General features: G+C 36.2%; 1 protein-coding gene across 7 annotated transcripts; it reads right to left on the reverse strand.

Moving 5' to 3' along the window:
• Window positions 1-1,616: 1,616 nt before the first annotated feature.
• senp6b (SUMO specific peptidase 6b) lies at window positions 1,617-12,692 on the reverse strand. 7 transcript variants are annotated; one of them, XM_077240017.1, is made up of 22 exons: window positions 12,552-12,692; window positions 12,237-12,337; window positions 12,032-12,151; window positions 11,914-11,942; window positions 11,704-11,781; window positions 10,888-10,985; window positions 10,637-10,783; window positions 10,510-10,543; window positions 10,162-10,323; window positions 9,092-9,276; window positions 8,690-8,737; window positions 8,213-8,260; window positions 4,952-5,079; window positions 4,753-4,869; window positions 4,555-4,677; window positions 4,393-4,485; window positions 4,087-4,265; window positions 3,006-3,052; window positions 2,889-2,929; window positions 2,678-2,746; window positions 2,066-2,216; window positions 1,617-1,969 (listed from the first exon to the last, which is right to left on the reverse strand). In XM_077240017.1, the coding sequence occupies exons 1-22, from the start codon at window positions 12,552-12,554 to the stop codon at window positions 1,844-1,846; spliced, it is 2,127 nt and encodes a 708-aa protein (XP_077096132.1). In that variant the 5' UTR covers window positions 12,555-12,692; the 3' UTR covers window positions 1,617-1,843. The 7 variants fall into 7 exon arrangements, with proteins under 7 accessions (XP_077096132.1, XP_077096131.1, XP_077096130.1 ...); XM_077240016.1 differs by having other exon boundaries at window positions 4,952-5,076; window positions 11,704-11,802; XM_077240015.1 differs by having other exon boundaries at window positions 11,704-11,802.
• Window positions 12,693-13,251: the final 559 nt, after the last annotated feature.

Consider the following 13,251-nt stretch of genomic DNA (forward strand, 5'->3'; position numbering starts at 1 on the left):
CTTTCAAACTGAGAATTTAATGAACGTTCTGGTCCTACAGATCGAGTTTATTTTATAGTTCTCAAACACGCAACGTTGTGCACATTAACCCTTTGAAGGGCTGTTACTACTTCAGACATCAATATTCGGATTGGTCAGCCAATATTTAAATTTTTTTTTGCATTTGGTTCCCCTAATATTATAGTCTGAAGTACACAGGGATCAGATGTTATATTATGGACCAAAAAACCTTGCCCAGGGTGGAACAAGGAAATACATCAAGCATTTAGTTTTGAGTATTGGGAGGCAGACGCTCAGCTGTCTGGATCGTGCAGGATGCCAATCTGAACATCTCCGCGAACAGACCAAAATTCTGCCGTCCAGCAGAGACAGAAGCAAATTAAAGGAGTTTAGAATACGCATGAGCCATTGTGGGGCCGAAAGCCATCAGAACAGCGCAAGGAAAATTTCTATTTGAATATGCAGACAACTACGAGTACAATTTCCCTGAATGATTCACAGGATCGCTGTACGTTTGAACATCTCAACCAGCACAATAAAGCAACACTAACTCAACCAATGGTGTGAGTTTGTAAAGGGACTAATCGTTTGATCAACCAATGGCAGAAGGAAAGAGTGTTTGGGGAAAGTTGTTAGAAAAGTTTTTTTTTTTTTTGCAATTTCGTTTAGAAATTGTAATGCACTCTTCAGGTTTAAATGGATAGTTCACCCCAATATCGTATATGCTGAACACAAAAGATGATATTTTGAAGAATCTCGGTAACCACTAACCAAAAAGTTGATGGACCCCATTGAGTTCCATAGCAACTACCAAAAAAGAAAAAAAAAAACACACTATGGAAGTCAATGGGGTCCATCAACTGTTCACCAGCATTCTTGAAGATATATTCTCTTGTGTTCAGCAGAAGAAAGAGACTCATACCGGTTTGGTACTATTTGAGGATGAGTAAATGACAGAACTTTCATTTTAGGGTGAATTATCAAGGCAAGACACTACAGGTGAATAGGTTAAAAATGAACAGATATCACCATAGTTTCCCCAGTTGATAAATCACAGTACATTAAGACAATAGTTGTGTATTACAAATGCTCTGAAATGTTGTTTAAATATGATAATGATGCATTATGACATTAAATATTGCACTAATTTGCATTCATTTCCTGAATAGAAAGCATTGGATAAAGTTCAGAATTCATTTTGTTTACGTATTTAAGTTTTTTACAGAAGGGATTTTGCATCTCATATTTGAGATAAAATGTTATATAAATCAATCGAATGAAATACTGACAAACCCCTCTGTAAAAACCTTCAAAATATAGATGAGAATAAAACTTTGAAGTTTGCTGCGAGCAAGTTTGGAGATTGTGCATGAGCAAAAAAGTAATTCTGAGAAAACTGCCTTTGAAGATATGCAATATAATTGAAATCTACAGATGCAAAAAGATCAAATGTAATAAAATTAACACTTAAATGTGTATTTTGGATGTTTTCTTCCCACAAGTCTGAAAGAAGACAAATTACGGAAGAAAAATTGAAGCCCAAAATCTTAAAATTTACCAGTGCCTGAAAAAAGAATGGGATTTTTTTTACAACAAAATCAAACCTCAAATGGAGATTCAGCAACAGGTCCTTTTATTTTGATTCCATTTACACATTATTTTATTGAATTTCAAGAACAAATCATCCATTTCCAAAGCAAATAACTTATTCATTTTTATATTATTAATTTAAAGCAGCAATTTTCTTTTATACATTTCCTTACAGGAAATTTCCTAAGAGGTTGAGATAGCAGTAGCATGAAATTGTCTGTAGGAAGCGTGAACTTTAAAAAAACAAAAAAACTTAAGCTGTTTGCTGTATGTGTAGTCTGAGAATGAGCTGTTTGATTTGCCCCCTCTTCTTCTTCACTGTCCTCCGTGAAAACCAGTTATTCAGGTCCATGCTGTTATGGAAAGTTTGTGGTGGGTCCTAAAAAATGAGTAAGAACAGTATTTTTAAATAGAGAAGAAAAAAAATATTCATGTTAACATCTAGAAAGAAACAGAAGCTCATCAGTGAAAATACCTTGAGGAAGCTCTCTACATACTGTAGGACGTAGATGCCACAGTCTGTAAAGTTATCCTGCTGTGGGACGAGGGGACTCCATCCTTTCATCACTTCCTTTCCAAAACTCTGCTGAGAGCCCATTTTGACCTTCCATTCCTCTTGTAAGTATCTTGGATATACAGAAAATAAGTGGCTAGAATGGCAATATTGTCTTGTGTTCAATTATCAAACTTTTTTGTGATGTATTAAACATTTTCTTGTGCATTCTGCCATTTTAAATATGCTACCCAGGTAAATTTAACTAGCTGGCTAACATAGATGAGGTTTGGTCGGTTTAGGGGCAGATTTCCATTTTTATGTCATCTTTGAGTCCTTGGAATTGATTTAAACAAATTATTCTTTCTAGTAAGCCTATTCAAAATGCCTCCAATGAGATTTGAATGTGGTCCAGTGCAGGGCTTTCCAAACTCCCTCTTGAGGAAGACAGCTTTTTGTCTCACAGGAAAAAGTTGTTAATTAGTGACATCTGCTGCCTAATGCAGGATACAGAAGCACAAGAGAAAATGTGAGCTCGCTATTAGCGGACAGGTGCAAAAATAATCAAGCAGTTGAACCGAATAAGAGAATTACTCTTGGAGTATCTGCACCACTGATGATCTTCCACTGCACGTGAGGGAGTCCATGATGAGAATGCATGGCCTACAAACACAGACAGTCAGTCAGTCACATGTACAATGAAGCATTACATCGACTAAAAGAAGTGTTACTGCCATCTAGTGATGGGTAAAGAGAACATTCTGCTTTAAGGACATCTTAGGGAGAGGAAATGTCCTTGACTTACTGTTTAGAGACACTGTTAAGGACAGATCTATTCTTGACAGCCTGCAAATGAGAAATAGAAAAGGTTATCAGTCTTAACTGATTTGTTAAGAGCAATAAAGAGATTAATTCACATTACCTGAACATCATCCTCAACATCTGAAAGGAAGCAGAAACTCTGCTCGTCTATGGGGGACAAATAGCCATAACGAGGCATAATTATAATCACAGAAAATAGTTTGCACTCATTTCTCAGAAGGTAATGGATGTACAGCGTTTAAAAGTTTGTGTCAGTAATATTATTTTGTTTATTTATTTTTAAGAAATGAATGCTTGTCTTCAGCAAGGATGCATTAAATTGATCAAAAGTGACAGTGAAGACATTTACCATGTTAGAAAATATTTCTATTTTAAATAAATGCTGTTCTTTTGAACTTTCTATTCAACAAAGAATCCTGAAAGAAATTGTATCAATGTTTCCACAAAAATATTAAGCAGCACAACTTATTCCAACATTGACAAGAAGAAAGGGTTTTCTTGAGCAGCAAATTTCCATATTAGAAAGATTTGTGAAGGATCATGTGACACTGAAGTCTGGAGTAATGATGCTGAAAATTCAGCTTTGCCAACATTCAAATAGAAAACAGTCATTTTAAACTGTAATATTTCCCAATATTACTGTTTTTGCTGTATGTTTGATCATCTTAGGAATGGTAGTCAACGTGGGCCCAGGTAACAGTAAAAAAGCTTTATTAAATAATTTAGGCATTTCAATTTTTAAACCCTCCAGAACACTGGTCCAGTTACCTTTTTCTTTTCTTTCTTTTTTACACAAACAACTTTTTTGATTCCTCTTTAGTAATAATTATGCCTCTCATGCTCTCAATATATTTTTAGCTTGTATTTAGTACTTGTAGCTATACTTTCAAAACAGCATTCAGCATTCATTTTAGCCTTGACCCGTAGACTTTCATCATTCCTGTGTTTTTACAAACTAAGTAAATAAAAAAATTCACCAAAATGACACATAGCTTTACTTGTATTGAACTGGTGTTGTAAGTTGTTACAAAATCAGTGACCAAAAAAATGTATTACTCAGTGCTGTATCATGGAACAGTTAGAATTTCCATATTCTTTCACAGCAAAATAAGAGATAACAGATTTTGCCCTTTACCTACACTACCATTTTGAACTGGCACCACATCGGTTTTCTAAATTACCTATGGATTGACTCCAACTGGAGAGATGCTTTGAGGATTCTGGAGAGTAGAACAGGGACATGGGATTGGGGGGAGATTGATCGAAAAGATACTCCACAGAATGCCTTCGGCGAAGATCCAAATCACTGGTCTGTGAAATCTTGCCAGGAAAACAGATGACAGCCAGGTACCAGTGAGCCCTTAGGAGACATCGCAAACGAAGATATGCTCTTTATTTTACCTAACTTACACAACCTAAACATCTGCAAGGACATTTTAAAAAGATCACTAGGGATGCAGGATGTGCAGTTTTGTGAAGAGACTTACATTTGATTAATCGGGACAAATATAAAGTCCTTCTCAAAAAGGTTGACATTCCTGGTCCACGTTTTCACCCGATTGTGCCGGCACTCCTGAATGCTGTGGTACGGTGCAGTGTTTACACCAATTATGATTAAGTATTTTTACAAGACCGTATTCTATACATACGATAAACCTGTAGCTCCTGGAAGCCTTTTGGGATCCTCCTGAGTGAGATGATTGAAGAAGAACGAACTGAACACATGGCACTTGGTGGCATCCTCCTTTTCCTGCTGCTCGCAGACCAAATACCTGGCCAAAAACAAGATGTCATTACAGTGCCAATGGACTAAAGTAGATTTTACTTTGTACTTTTACCACTTCAACCTTAGATAGAAGTCCAAGATCACATCGTTTAGGAATTCGCCTTCCTCAAGACAGTTGAGGTCATCTTCTGTGATAGTCAGACCTCCTTTAGCTGGAGGAGGTGGGTACACAACCAGTCTGCAAAAAGACGGTGAAAAGAGTTCTTCTGGATAAGAACATCACAATAAATTATCATCTAATCTTAGGCCAGTCAACTGACTTTTTGATTTCTTTTTTGGGCGACGAAGGGAGCTCTATCAAATCGTCCTCATCACTGTCTGAGACACTGAGGGTTGCAATTTCACATCGAGGGGCATCAGGAGAGGCCGAAAATGGCACCAAGGCCTGCTGAACGTTGAAAGAAAGAGCTAAACAACTGAAAAAGATGTTAATGGCAGATTTATATTGCTCTATTGTGTCACTGGTGCTCAAACATTTATATTTTATTGAATCTGTGTTCATTTGACAGGAACATGAAAGGGCTAAATAAAAAGAAAGTAGAGGTAAAAGAAAAGGGAAAGAGGAAAATTTAAAGGAAAATTCAATTAAAAAATGACAATGAAAGAAGGAAAGGAAATAAGCAAAAGTACAGAGAAAAGTAAAAGAAAATTAATAAGAAAGAAAGTGAAGAAATGACAAGAAAAGGGAAATGGAAGTAAAAGGAACTGAAAAGAGGAAAGGAAAATTAAAGGGGACATATCATGAAAATCCGACTTTTTACGTGTTTTAGTGCAATAATCGGGCCCCTGGTTCATCTACCAACACAGAAAACGTGAAAAGTGAAAACCCAGTAACTTTGTTTTGGTAAGCCTTTCTCTGCAAGCATTTCAAAAAATAAGCCGATCAGATTTTGCTCCCCTTCTGATGTAGGAAGGGGATCTTATTATAATATTACCGCCCCTTAATCTGCACGTTACCAGCCACAGCACCAACATTTGGTTTTCACAAGCAACAACAGTGAGTGTAACCAGTTCTAACGCAATGGCAAAAGTTCGAGCAAAGCATGCACTGAACACTATTTGACTTATAAAGACCTCAGGGAACTGTGTCAACTTGAGTAAAAGTTAAACATGACAGTACGCAATTCGATAAGATTAATCAATGTAACTCCACAACAACTACATAAATGTATCCACTAGGCTTGCTACGATATTCGGTGTCGACGGTGATACCGGTGTTCAGAAACGACCCCGGTTACATCACTTGCCCACCCCTGCACCGCCTTTTGCTCACACCCTTTTGCTATAATGAAGGATCTGGGGGGTATTTTGAGTTGAAATTTTACAGACACATTCTAGGGACACCATAGATCAGTGTTTTCCACACAGACTAATTCGTGGCTTCTTTAGAAAGTTAACTAGTCGCAAGTTTGCGGTAATATGCAGTTGGGTTGTCGAGGTAAAAACAATATATGTAGCAGCTGTGAATCAAATAAACTTATTATAAACAATGTTAAGTCATTTTTTTACTCTTACACTGAATGTTTGCTGCTTCAATCCAGATGAGTATTGAAAAGTATTCCCCACGACTGAACAAGGCACGTGTTGAGGATGAGGACCAGCCTGAACCTGAGGTATCAGTCTGAAACACAGCTGAACAGTCCGACCAGTGTAGATGTTAGGGCTTGTCCGAATACCATTTTTTGAGCTTTCGAAGCTTCGGTAGTAATGAACATCGAATATTCGAAGCTTCGGAATCTCTATAGCCTATGTCTGTCTGTCCATTGCATTTTGATTATTTCGAGAACCGTTCATCCAAACAACTTCACAAGGGAGTGCAGTGTCGTATTTGGTGCAATATAGATGGACAGGCGAGACGCGACACGTTCAGAATAAATACACTTTTAATAAACTACAGAACAGCGCGAGCCGGATGCGCGCACGCCTCACGCGAGCAGAGCTTATATGCTCCGAGAACGGACACTGCGCTAGTGATATAACACACACACACACAGGTCTTTTAACTTAAGCAATATTTTTAATAAGGTTGTCTAATATTTTTCTCACTAACAAATTACTGACAAAGTAGGGTAGATTTAAATAAAGAAGCGGCGCGCCTCACGCATGCAGGGCATATATGCTCCGAGAACGGACACTGTGCTAGTGATATAACACACACACACACACACGTCTTTTAACTTAAGCAATATTATTAATAAGGTAGTCTAATATTTTTCTCACTGACAAAGTAGGGTAGATTTAAATAAATAAAAACAAAATTTAAATAAAGAAAAATAAACGTGACGTCCCAGTAAAATCTCAAAGTCTCCTATATTTAGCTGTAGATTAATTTAGATTGATAAGGGTAAAAAGGATAATTCATTTTGTTTCTATTATTCTATGTTCCACAATGTCAAAGCAACGCAGCTTAACCCAAAATACAAACTCATGCATGCACTTCTGTCCATACAAACTCCGCTGTTCTGCGCTCTAGTCAGAGAATACTCCCGTTGCAGGAACACATTTAGTAGTCCAAGAAGAAGCAAATATATGTATTAAGTAGATATAACGAAGTTATAAGTTAAGTATTATATTTCACCAGATTTTATAGTGTAAAACATATTCAAGCGTGAATGAGAACTGTTTCGAGGGGGATACCAGGTGTGCAAAAAAAAAAAAAAGAATATTCGAATGTCACATTTTCAAATGGAATACCAACACACCGAACGAATATTCGAATATCCGGGTCCAGCCCTAGTAGATGTGTCGATTTTTGGTACGGCGTGTGGATTTTGTAGAGGTAAAGAAATTTGAATGGGGTGTGAATTTTGTATAGGGTGTTAAATGTATTGATTTTGGGTTGGGCGTGTGGATTTTGTGAAGGTGTGAATCATTTTTGAACTGTTTACACAGTTCTGTGTAACAAATTATTAACGAAGGAATTATTTTGAACCACCCCCCACCATCATTACATTTTGTGAAAAGGGGCATGATATGTCACCTTTAAAAGGAAAAGGGACATGGAAGTACAATAACACAGAAATGGGAAGAGAAAGGAAAAGGAACTGAAAAAAGAAAGGGAAAAGTAAAAGGACAAGAAACGATAAAGTAATAGGAAATGTAAGTGGAAGGAAAGGGAAATGAAAAGAAAAACTGAAGTAAAATGACAAAGAAAGGGGAAGTAAAGAAAAAAGGAAAGGAGAAGTAAAAGTATAATGAAAGTCAGATAAAAAAATGAAGGGAGAGACAATGGAAGTACAAGAACAAGGAAAGAAAAAGTAAAAGAAAGGGAAGTAAAAAGACAGAAGAGGCAAGGAAAAGAAAAGGAACTGAAAAAAGAAATGGAAGTAGAAGGACAAGAAAAGGGAAAGTAATAGAAAAAGAAAAGGGAAATAAAAGGAAAGGGAAATGAAAAAAGGGAAAGACAATAAAAGGGAAAATAAAAAAGTAGAAGTAGCCTATAAGGAAAGGCTAAATGAAAGTGGAAGTAATGGGGAAAGGAAAGGAAAATTAAAATAAATTAAATGAGAAGTTTGGGAAACCTGACTCATGACAGGAAGATCATCCTCTTCAAACTTAAGCAAGGCAATCTGAACACAGCAAGACAGAATAGATGTTATTGGACAGGACAGCAGAAAAAGAGCAACAGCAATACAATCTGAACACAGCAAGACAGAATAGATGTTATTGGACAGGACAGCAGAAAAAGAGCAACAGCAATACAGAGTAAGACAACTGAAGAGCACTAGTCTTTAAGTCCAGATTTGTCTTAAAGATGCACAAAAATCACTTAATTTTACACCTAAAGAAATGTAAGAAAAATTAAATTACTCGTGCACCTGTAGTCACCACAATAAAAAGTTACATTTATTTGATCTATGAATGGCTAATGCCAGGATGATAAACCGTAAGACTTTCTTCAAAAAAAGGGGAAGGAATAAGAAAAGAAAAAAAAACAGGAAAAGTAAAAAGAAAAACAGGAAAAGGAAAACAAAAAAGAAATGAATATTTTGAGAAACCTGACTCATGACTGGAAGTTCATCCTCTTCAAGCTGAAGTATAGCGATCTGAACACAGCAAAATAAAACAAATGCTATTGTACAAGGCAGTAGAAAGAAGGCAAAAGCACTATACACAGTAAGATGACTGAAGAGCACTAGTCATTTTCAAGTCCAGATAGGTTTTATTGATGCAAAAAGCTTTTACACCTAAAGAAATTGTAAAAAAAAATTACTATTGAATTTTTAATCACTGTAATAATAGTTATAATAGCTGTTTATTTTATCTGTGTATGACTAACGCGAGGACATTCAAAACAATATGACCAAAAAAAGAAAAGAAATAAAAATTATAGGATTGGAATGTCATGAGGGCGAGTAAATGACAACAAACATATATTTTAACTGCATGTCTTGACCTACCTCCTGTTTTTGGGCACAGTTGTGTGACTTCAGTCGGTTACTGGCTTCTTCAAATGACAACTTAACTGGAAAACAGCTGATGTTATAACACTTGCCCATCTCTGTGAATATTTCCTCAAGTGTGATTTGCTCTGGGAGTGTGAGCTCATTCTCAAACATAAGGACAACATATTTCTTCTTTTCATCTGAGTAGAGAATAGAAGCCGTTTTACATCATTTAAATATTAAAGGGATAGTTCACCCAAAAATGAAAATTCTGTCAGTAATTACTCTCCCTCATGTTGTTCAAACCCGTAAGACCTTCGTTCATCTTCGGAACACGAATTAAGATATTTTTGATGAAATCTGAGAGCTGGATCACTCCTCCATAGGCTTCTAAGGGATTGAAACTTGCTCCCCGAAAAGTTATTAAAGACATCGTTAAAATAGTCCAAGTGACTACAGTGGCTCAATCTTAAGCTTATCAAGCGACGAGAATACTTTTTGTGTGCAAAAAAACAAAAATAACGACTTTATTTCAACTATTCATTTCCTTCTCTGTGGGCCTCGAGTCAGTTAGCGTAGTGTGATAACGTAGAGCTACGTCACACGTAGGCTCACTATTGGCCGACGCTGGTCATGTGTGTGATGCGTGTGACGTACAACAACAGATTATACGCTGTTACACTAGTGAACTCACTCGAGGCCCACAGAGAAGGAAATGAATAGTTGAAATAAAGTCGTTATTTTTGTTTGTTTTTGCGCACAAAAAGTATTCTCGTCGTTTGATAAACTTAACATTGAGCCACTGTAGTCACTTGGACTATTTTAACGATGTCTTTAATAACTTTTCGGGGAACAAGTTTCAATCCCTTAGAAGCCTATGGAGGAGTGATCCAGCTCTCAGATTTCATCAAAAATATCTTAATTCGTGTTCCGAAGATGAACGAAGGTCTTACGGGGTTGAACAACATGAGGGAGAGTAATTCCTGACAGAATTTTTATTTTTGGGTGAACTATCCCTTTAAAGCAGGAATATCAGTCCCATTTCATCATGGATAGAATGCTGTATGTTCATATTTGCGACTCACTCCTGCTCTGGCAGTCACACCACACACTTGAATCATCTTCAAACATGTCAAGCTGGACCTGCAGGTGAAGGCATATCTCAGGTGTTGTGTGTAGAAACAGGGCCGGCAGCTTCTGCACGGTGCACCATTCACAAGCGATCACATCTGATGCTTTTATTCGTCCTGTTTATGAAAGAGAAGAGAAAATGTAATATTATTAACACCATGAACCATTGCAGTTACTTAAATGGATTTTCATCACTTTAGTATATGTTGAAAAGTTAAAACCTATTCCAAATGTAAATTTTTGAGGAATCAATCGTGAGCGTCTCAACAAAGCCTGCTGTTGGGAATGTGCACATGCTTTACCTTCATTTGTAATCTCAATGTAATCCACTGTAAACTGTAAATGAAACACACACAGAGTATGTGATTATATTAGATGTTGAAGTCTGATTATGAATTATGAATTCAGTAAACCTCTAATCAATATTACGGTGCATTGGGCGGTCAGAGCATCAGATTTTCTGAATATCTTGGTCAGTGTTCCAACTTTAAAACATCTAATGTTGAGCGTAAGCCTGTTCATTCTCTGTGCAACATGTTTCTTTGTAACTCTGACACGACGGACAATCTTTCCAAACTGTTAGAGAAAAAAATGGGTGCAATCAGTTTTAAAATGAAACCAAAGTTAATAATTAAATTAAAATATTATGAGCACATTTTTATTTGTCATTCCTTTTATACCTCATCTCTCATTCGATATTTTCGTTGCAGTTGTGTTTCTGGAGACGAGTCATTAATAAATTCCTTAAAAGTGCTTTTCTTGTGATCCACAAAAGCATCTGTTGGCAGATGAAACCAAAAAAAAAGTTGTTAACCTTGTTAAGCCTGACATTTGAAATAGTAAATTTAAAAAAAATAATTTTTGGACAATTTAACAAAAACATTTTTGCATGTGTTTTTCGTTGAGTATCATTTGATACAACAGGCTTTTATGAATAATATGTCTTAGTAAGATGATTATTTAAAAGCTTAGTTTTATGATCAAAGCTCTGTAGTTTTAATTGTGGGGGCAAAAACATTCCTTAAAACCTGATGCATGATATTTGATACGCACATTTTTTATTTTATTTTTTACTTGAAAATGTATGTCTAATTAAATAAAGATAAAGTTGCTTTAGTCCAGTAAGTGTTTAATTTGAAATATTACTACCAATATAAAAGTTATAATTTATAAAAATCAGTAAAGATTTCACAGCAAAGTCATTTGTACCATGACTGGAAGGAGAGACTTTTTTAGAATTATACTAAAAAGCCTTTTACTTGATTAAGTATGAAATATCAATTCAGTGCAAGTAGTACGTTGGAAACAACAAGTTTTTCACCAAAGCTTTTATCATGGTGATGATTTAGAGGCCTTTGAAATTTGCTTATCAAATAAGATACAGTAGGCTATAAGATTAACTCTGCAAACAAACGGCACAGGGCTGGGCTGTTTTCATTGATTCTGTGATGGTGCTTCATTTTTTTTTTTTAATAACCTAATGTAAGCTAACTTACCTGTGCCAACAGATGAAAAAAGATCTTCATATTCTGTATCCATCAAGATGTCTGCCAGTGTATCTGTGGTATTCTCGTCTGCATTACTGGACAACGCATCTGTACAGATCCCAGTTATGATGCAGTTTGAACTACAGTAAGTTACCACAACAGCGATATGGAGGACGTATTATAACAAATGACAGGCTAGAATGCAAGAACCGTTCTTACCTACAGAATGGCCGTTGGTAAGAGGTTTCCTATTGGGACAAAGAGTCAATAGTCACATTCATTGTCTTTAGCAAATCCAAACAGTTCATTCCCTTGACCATTTTTAGTGATGCCAAACCCTGTGTTGCTCCTCCAACTGGACTGCAGCGCGAAGTTGAAGCGTTTGAATGGTTGTTCAAAACATCGTGTGTAAGGTTGAGCTTTGCTTTTAGTGTTGACCGTTGAGTGAGGCTGGTCACTAAAATACACATATATACATTTATTTGATAATTCATACGAACACATTCATGTTTGTCGATTTAAGTCGTTCTTAAAATACTCACGTCAGTATTGTTCGCTTTGTGAGTAAAGTTAGATTGCGGCCGATGGCGTTTCCCTTCAGCGGTTTGATTTTGTTTTTACGATCTTGGCCAAGTGGACGTACCTTGTCCAAACATGGAAACATAGATATAACATAATTTACAGTAGCTAGAGTGAATGTGAAGCTTACCTTAATAAAATAAAATAAGTTAACAAGAAAAAGATAAAACATTTCGCGTGTGGCTTCCCTCTATCCTTCAATGATTCGCCAGAGAACGCTAACTGGCTTAACGTTAACTTTACAGTAATTAACGAGTTTTATTCGTTTTACTACTCACCATTTTAGAGAATTTGTTCTTTAGGTTGGCCCTCCGAACAACAAATAAAAAAACTCTCAAACTTTACGTAACGTTAACGTAAACGCGTCAGTTATTCTGATGGTTGACAGGTGTTTGTTAGCGGTAGAGGTTTTGATTCAAACCAGTGAATCGAAGCTTTTTACATCGCTACGCCAAGAGGTGACGAATCTGACGATGTGTTGACTGAGTCATTGAATCATTTACTTGATTATTTAAAAAGCACCTTTTACGACAACAGAACCATTTATTTCCTTCAGGGCAACACGGGGCACTAAAAGACAACAAAATATTACGAATAAATACATTTCGCTATTTCACTCAGTGGATTCTAATTCTGTGCCGAACCGAGTCTCGTTCAGATTCAAAACAGCGACTGGTGACTCGTTCATTTAAAGGGGACGTTTTAAGTCCAACCAATGAAATGCTCATTCAGAGCTCACACTGGATTTAAATAAATAAATAAATCGAGGGGATATATTAGGGAAAACAACACCACAAATAAATCAGTAAAATCAAAAGATAAATAAACACAAGAAACTGTATTCAGAAAAAAACGATCAAAAGAAATTAACAATAATAACTTTCCTATTTTTTAAAAGTCATCATGATATCAAAATTGACCCTATTTACTGTGCCCAGGTCATATTTCACTCCAAAACAACAACTATATTTTGCATAA

This window comes from Siphateles boraxobius, unplaced genomic scaffold (assembly GCF_051911475.1).
Source record: "Siphateles boraxobius isolate OS27281-9 unplaced genomic scaffold, OSU_SipBor_1 22, whole genome shotgun sequence".
Taxonomy (NCBI): Eukaryota; Metazoa; Chordata; class Actinopteri; order Cypriniformes; family Leuciscidae; genus Siphateles; species Siphateles boraxobius.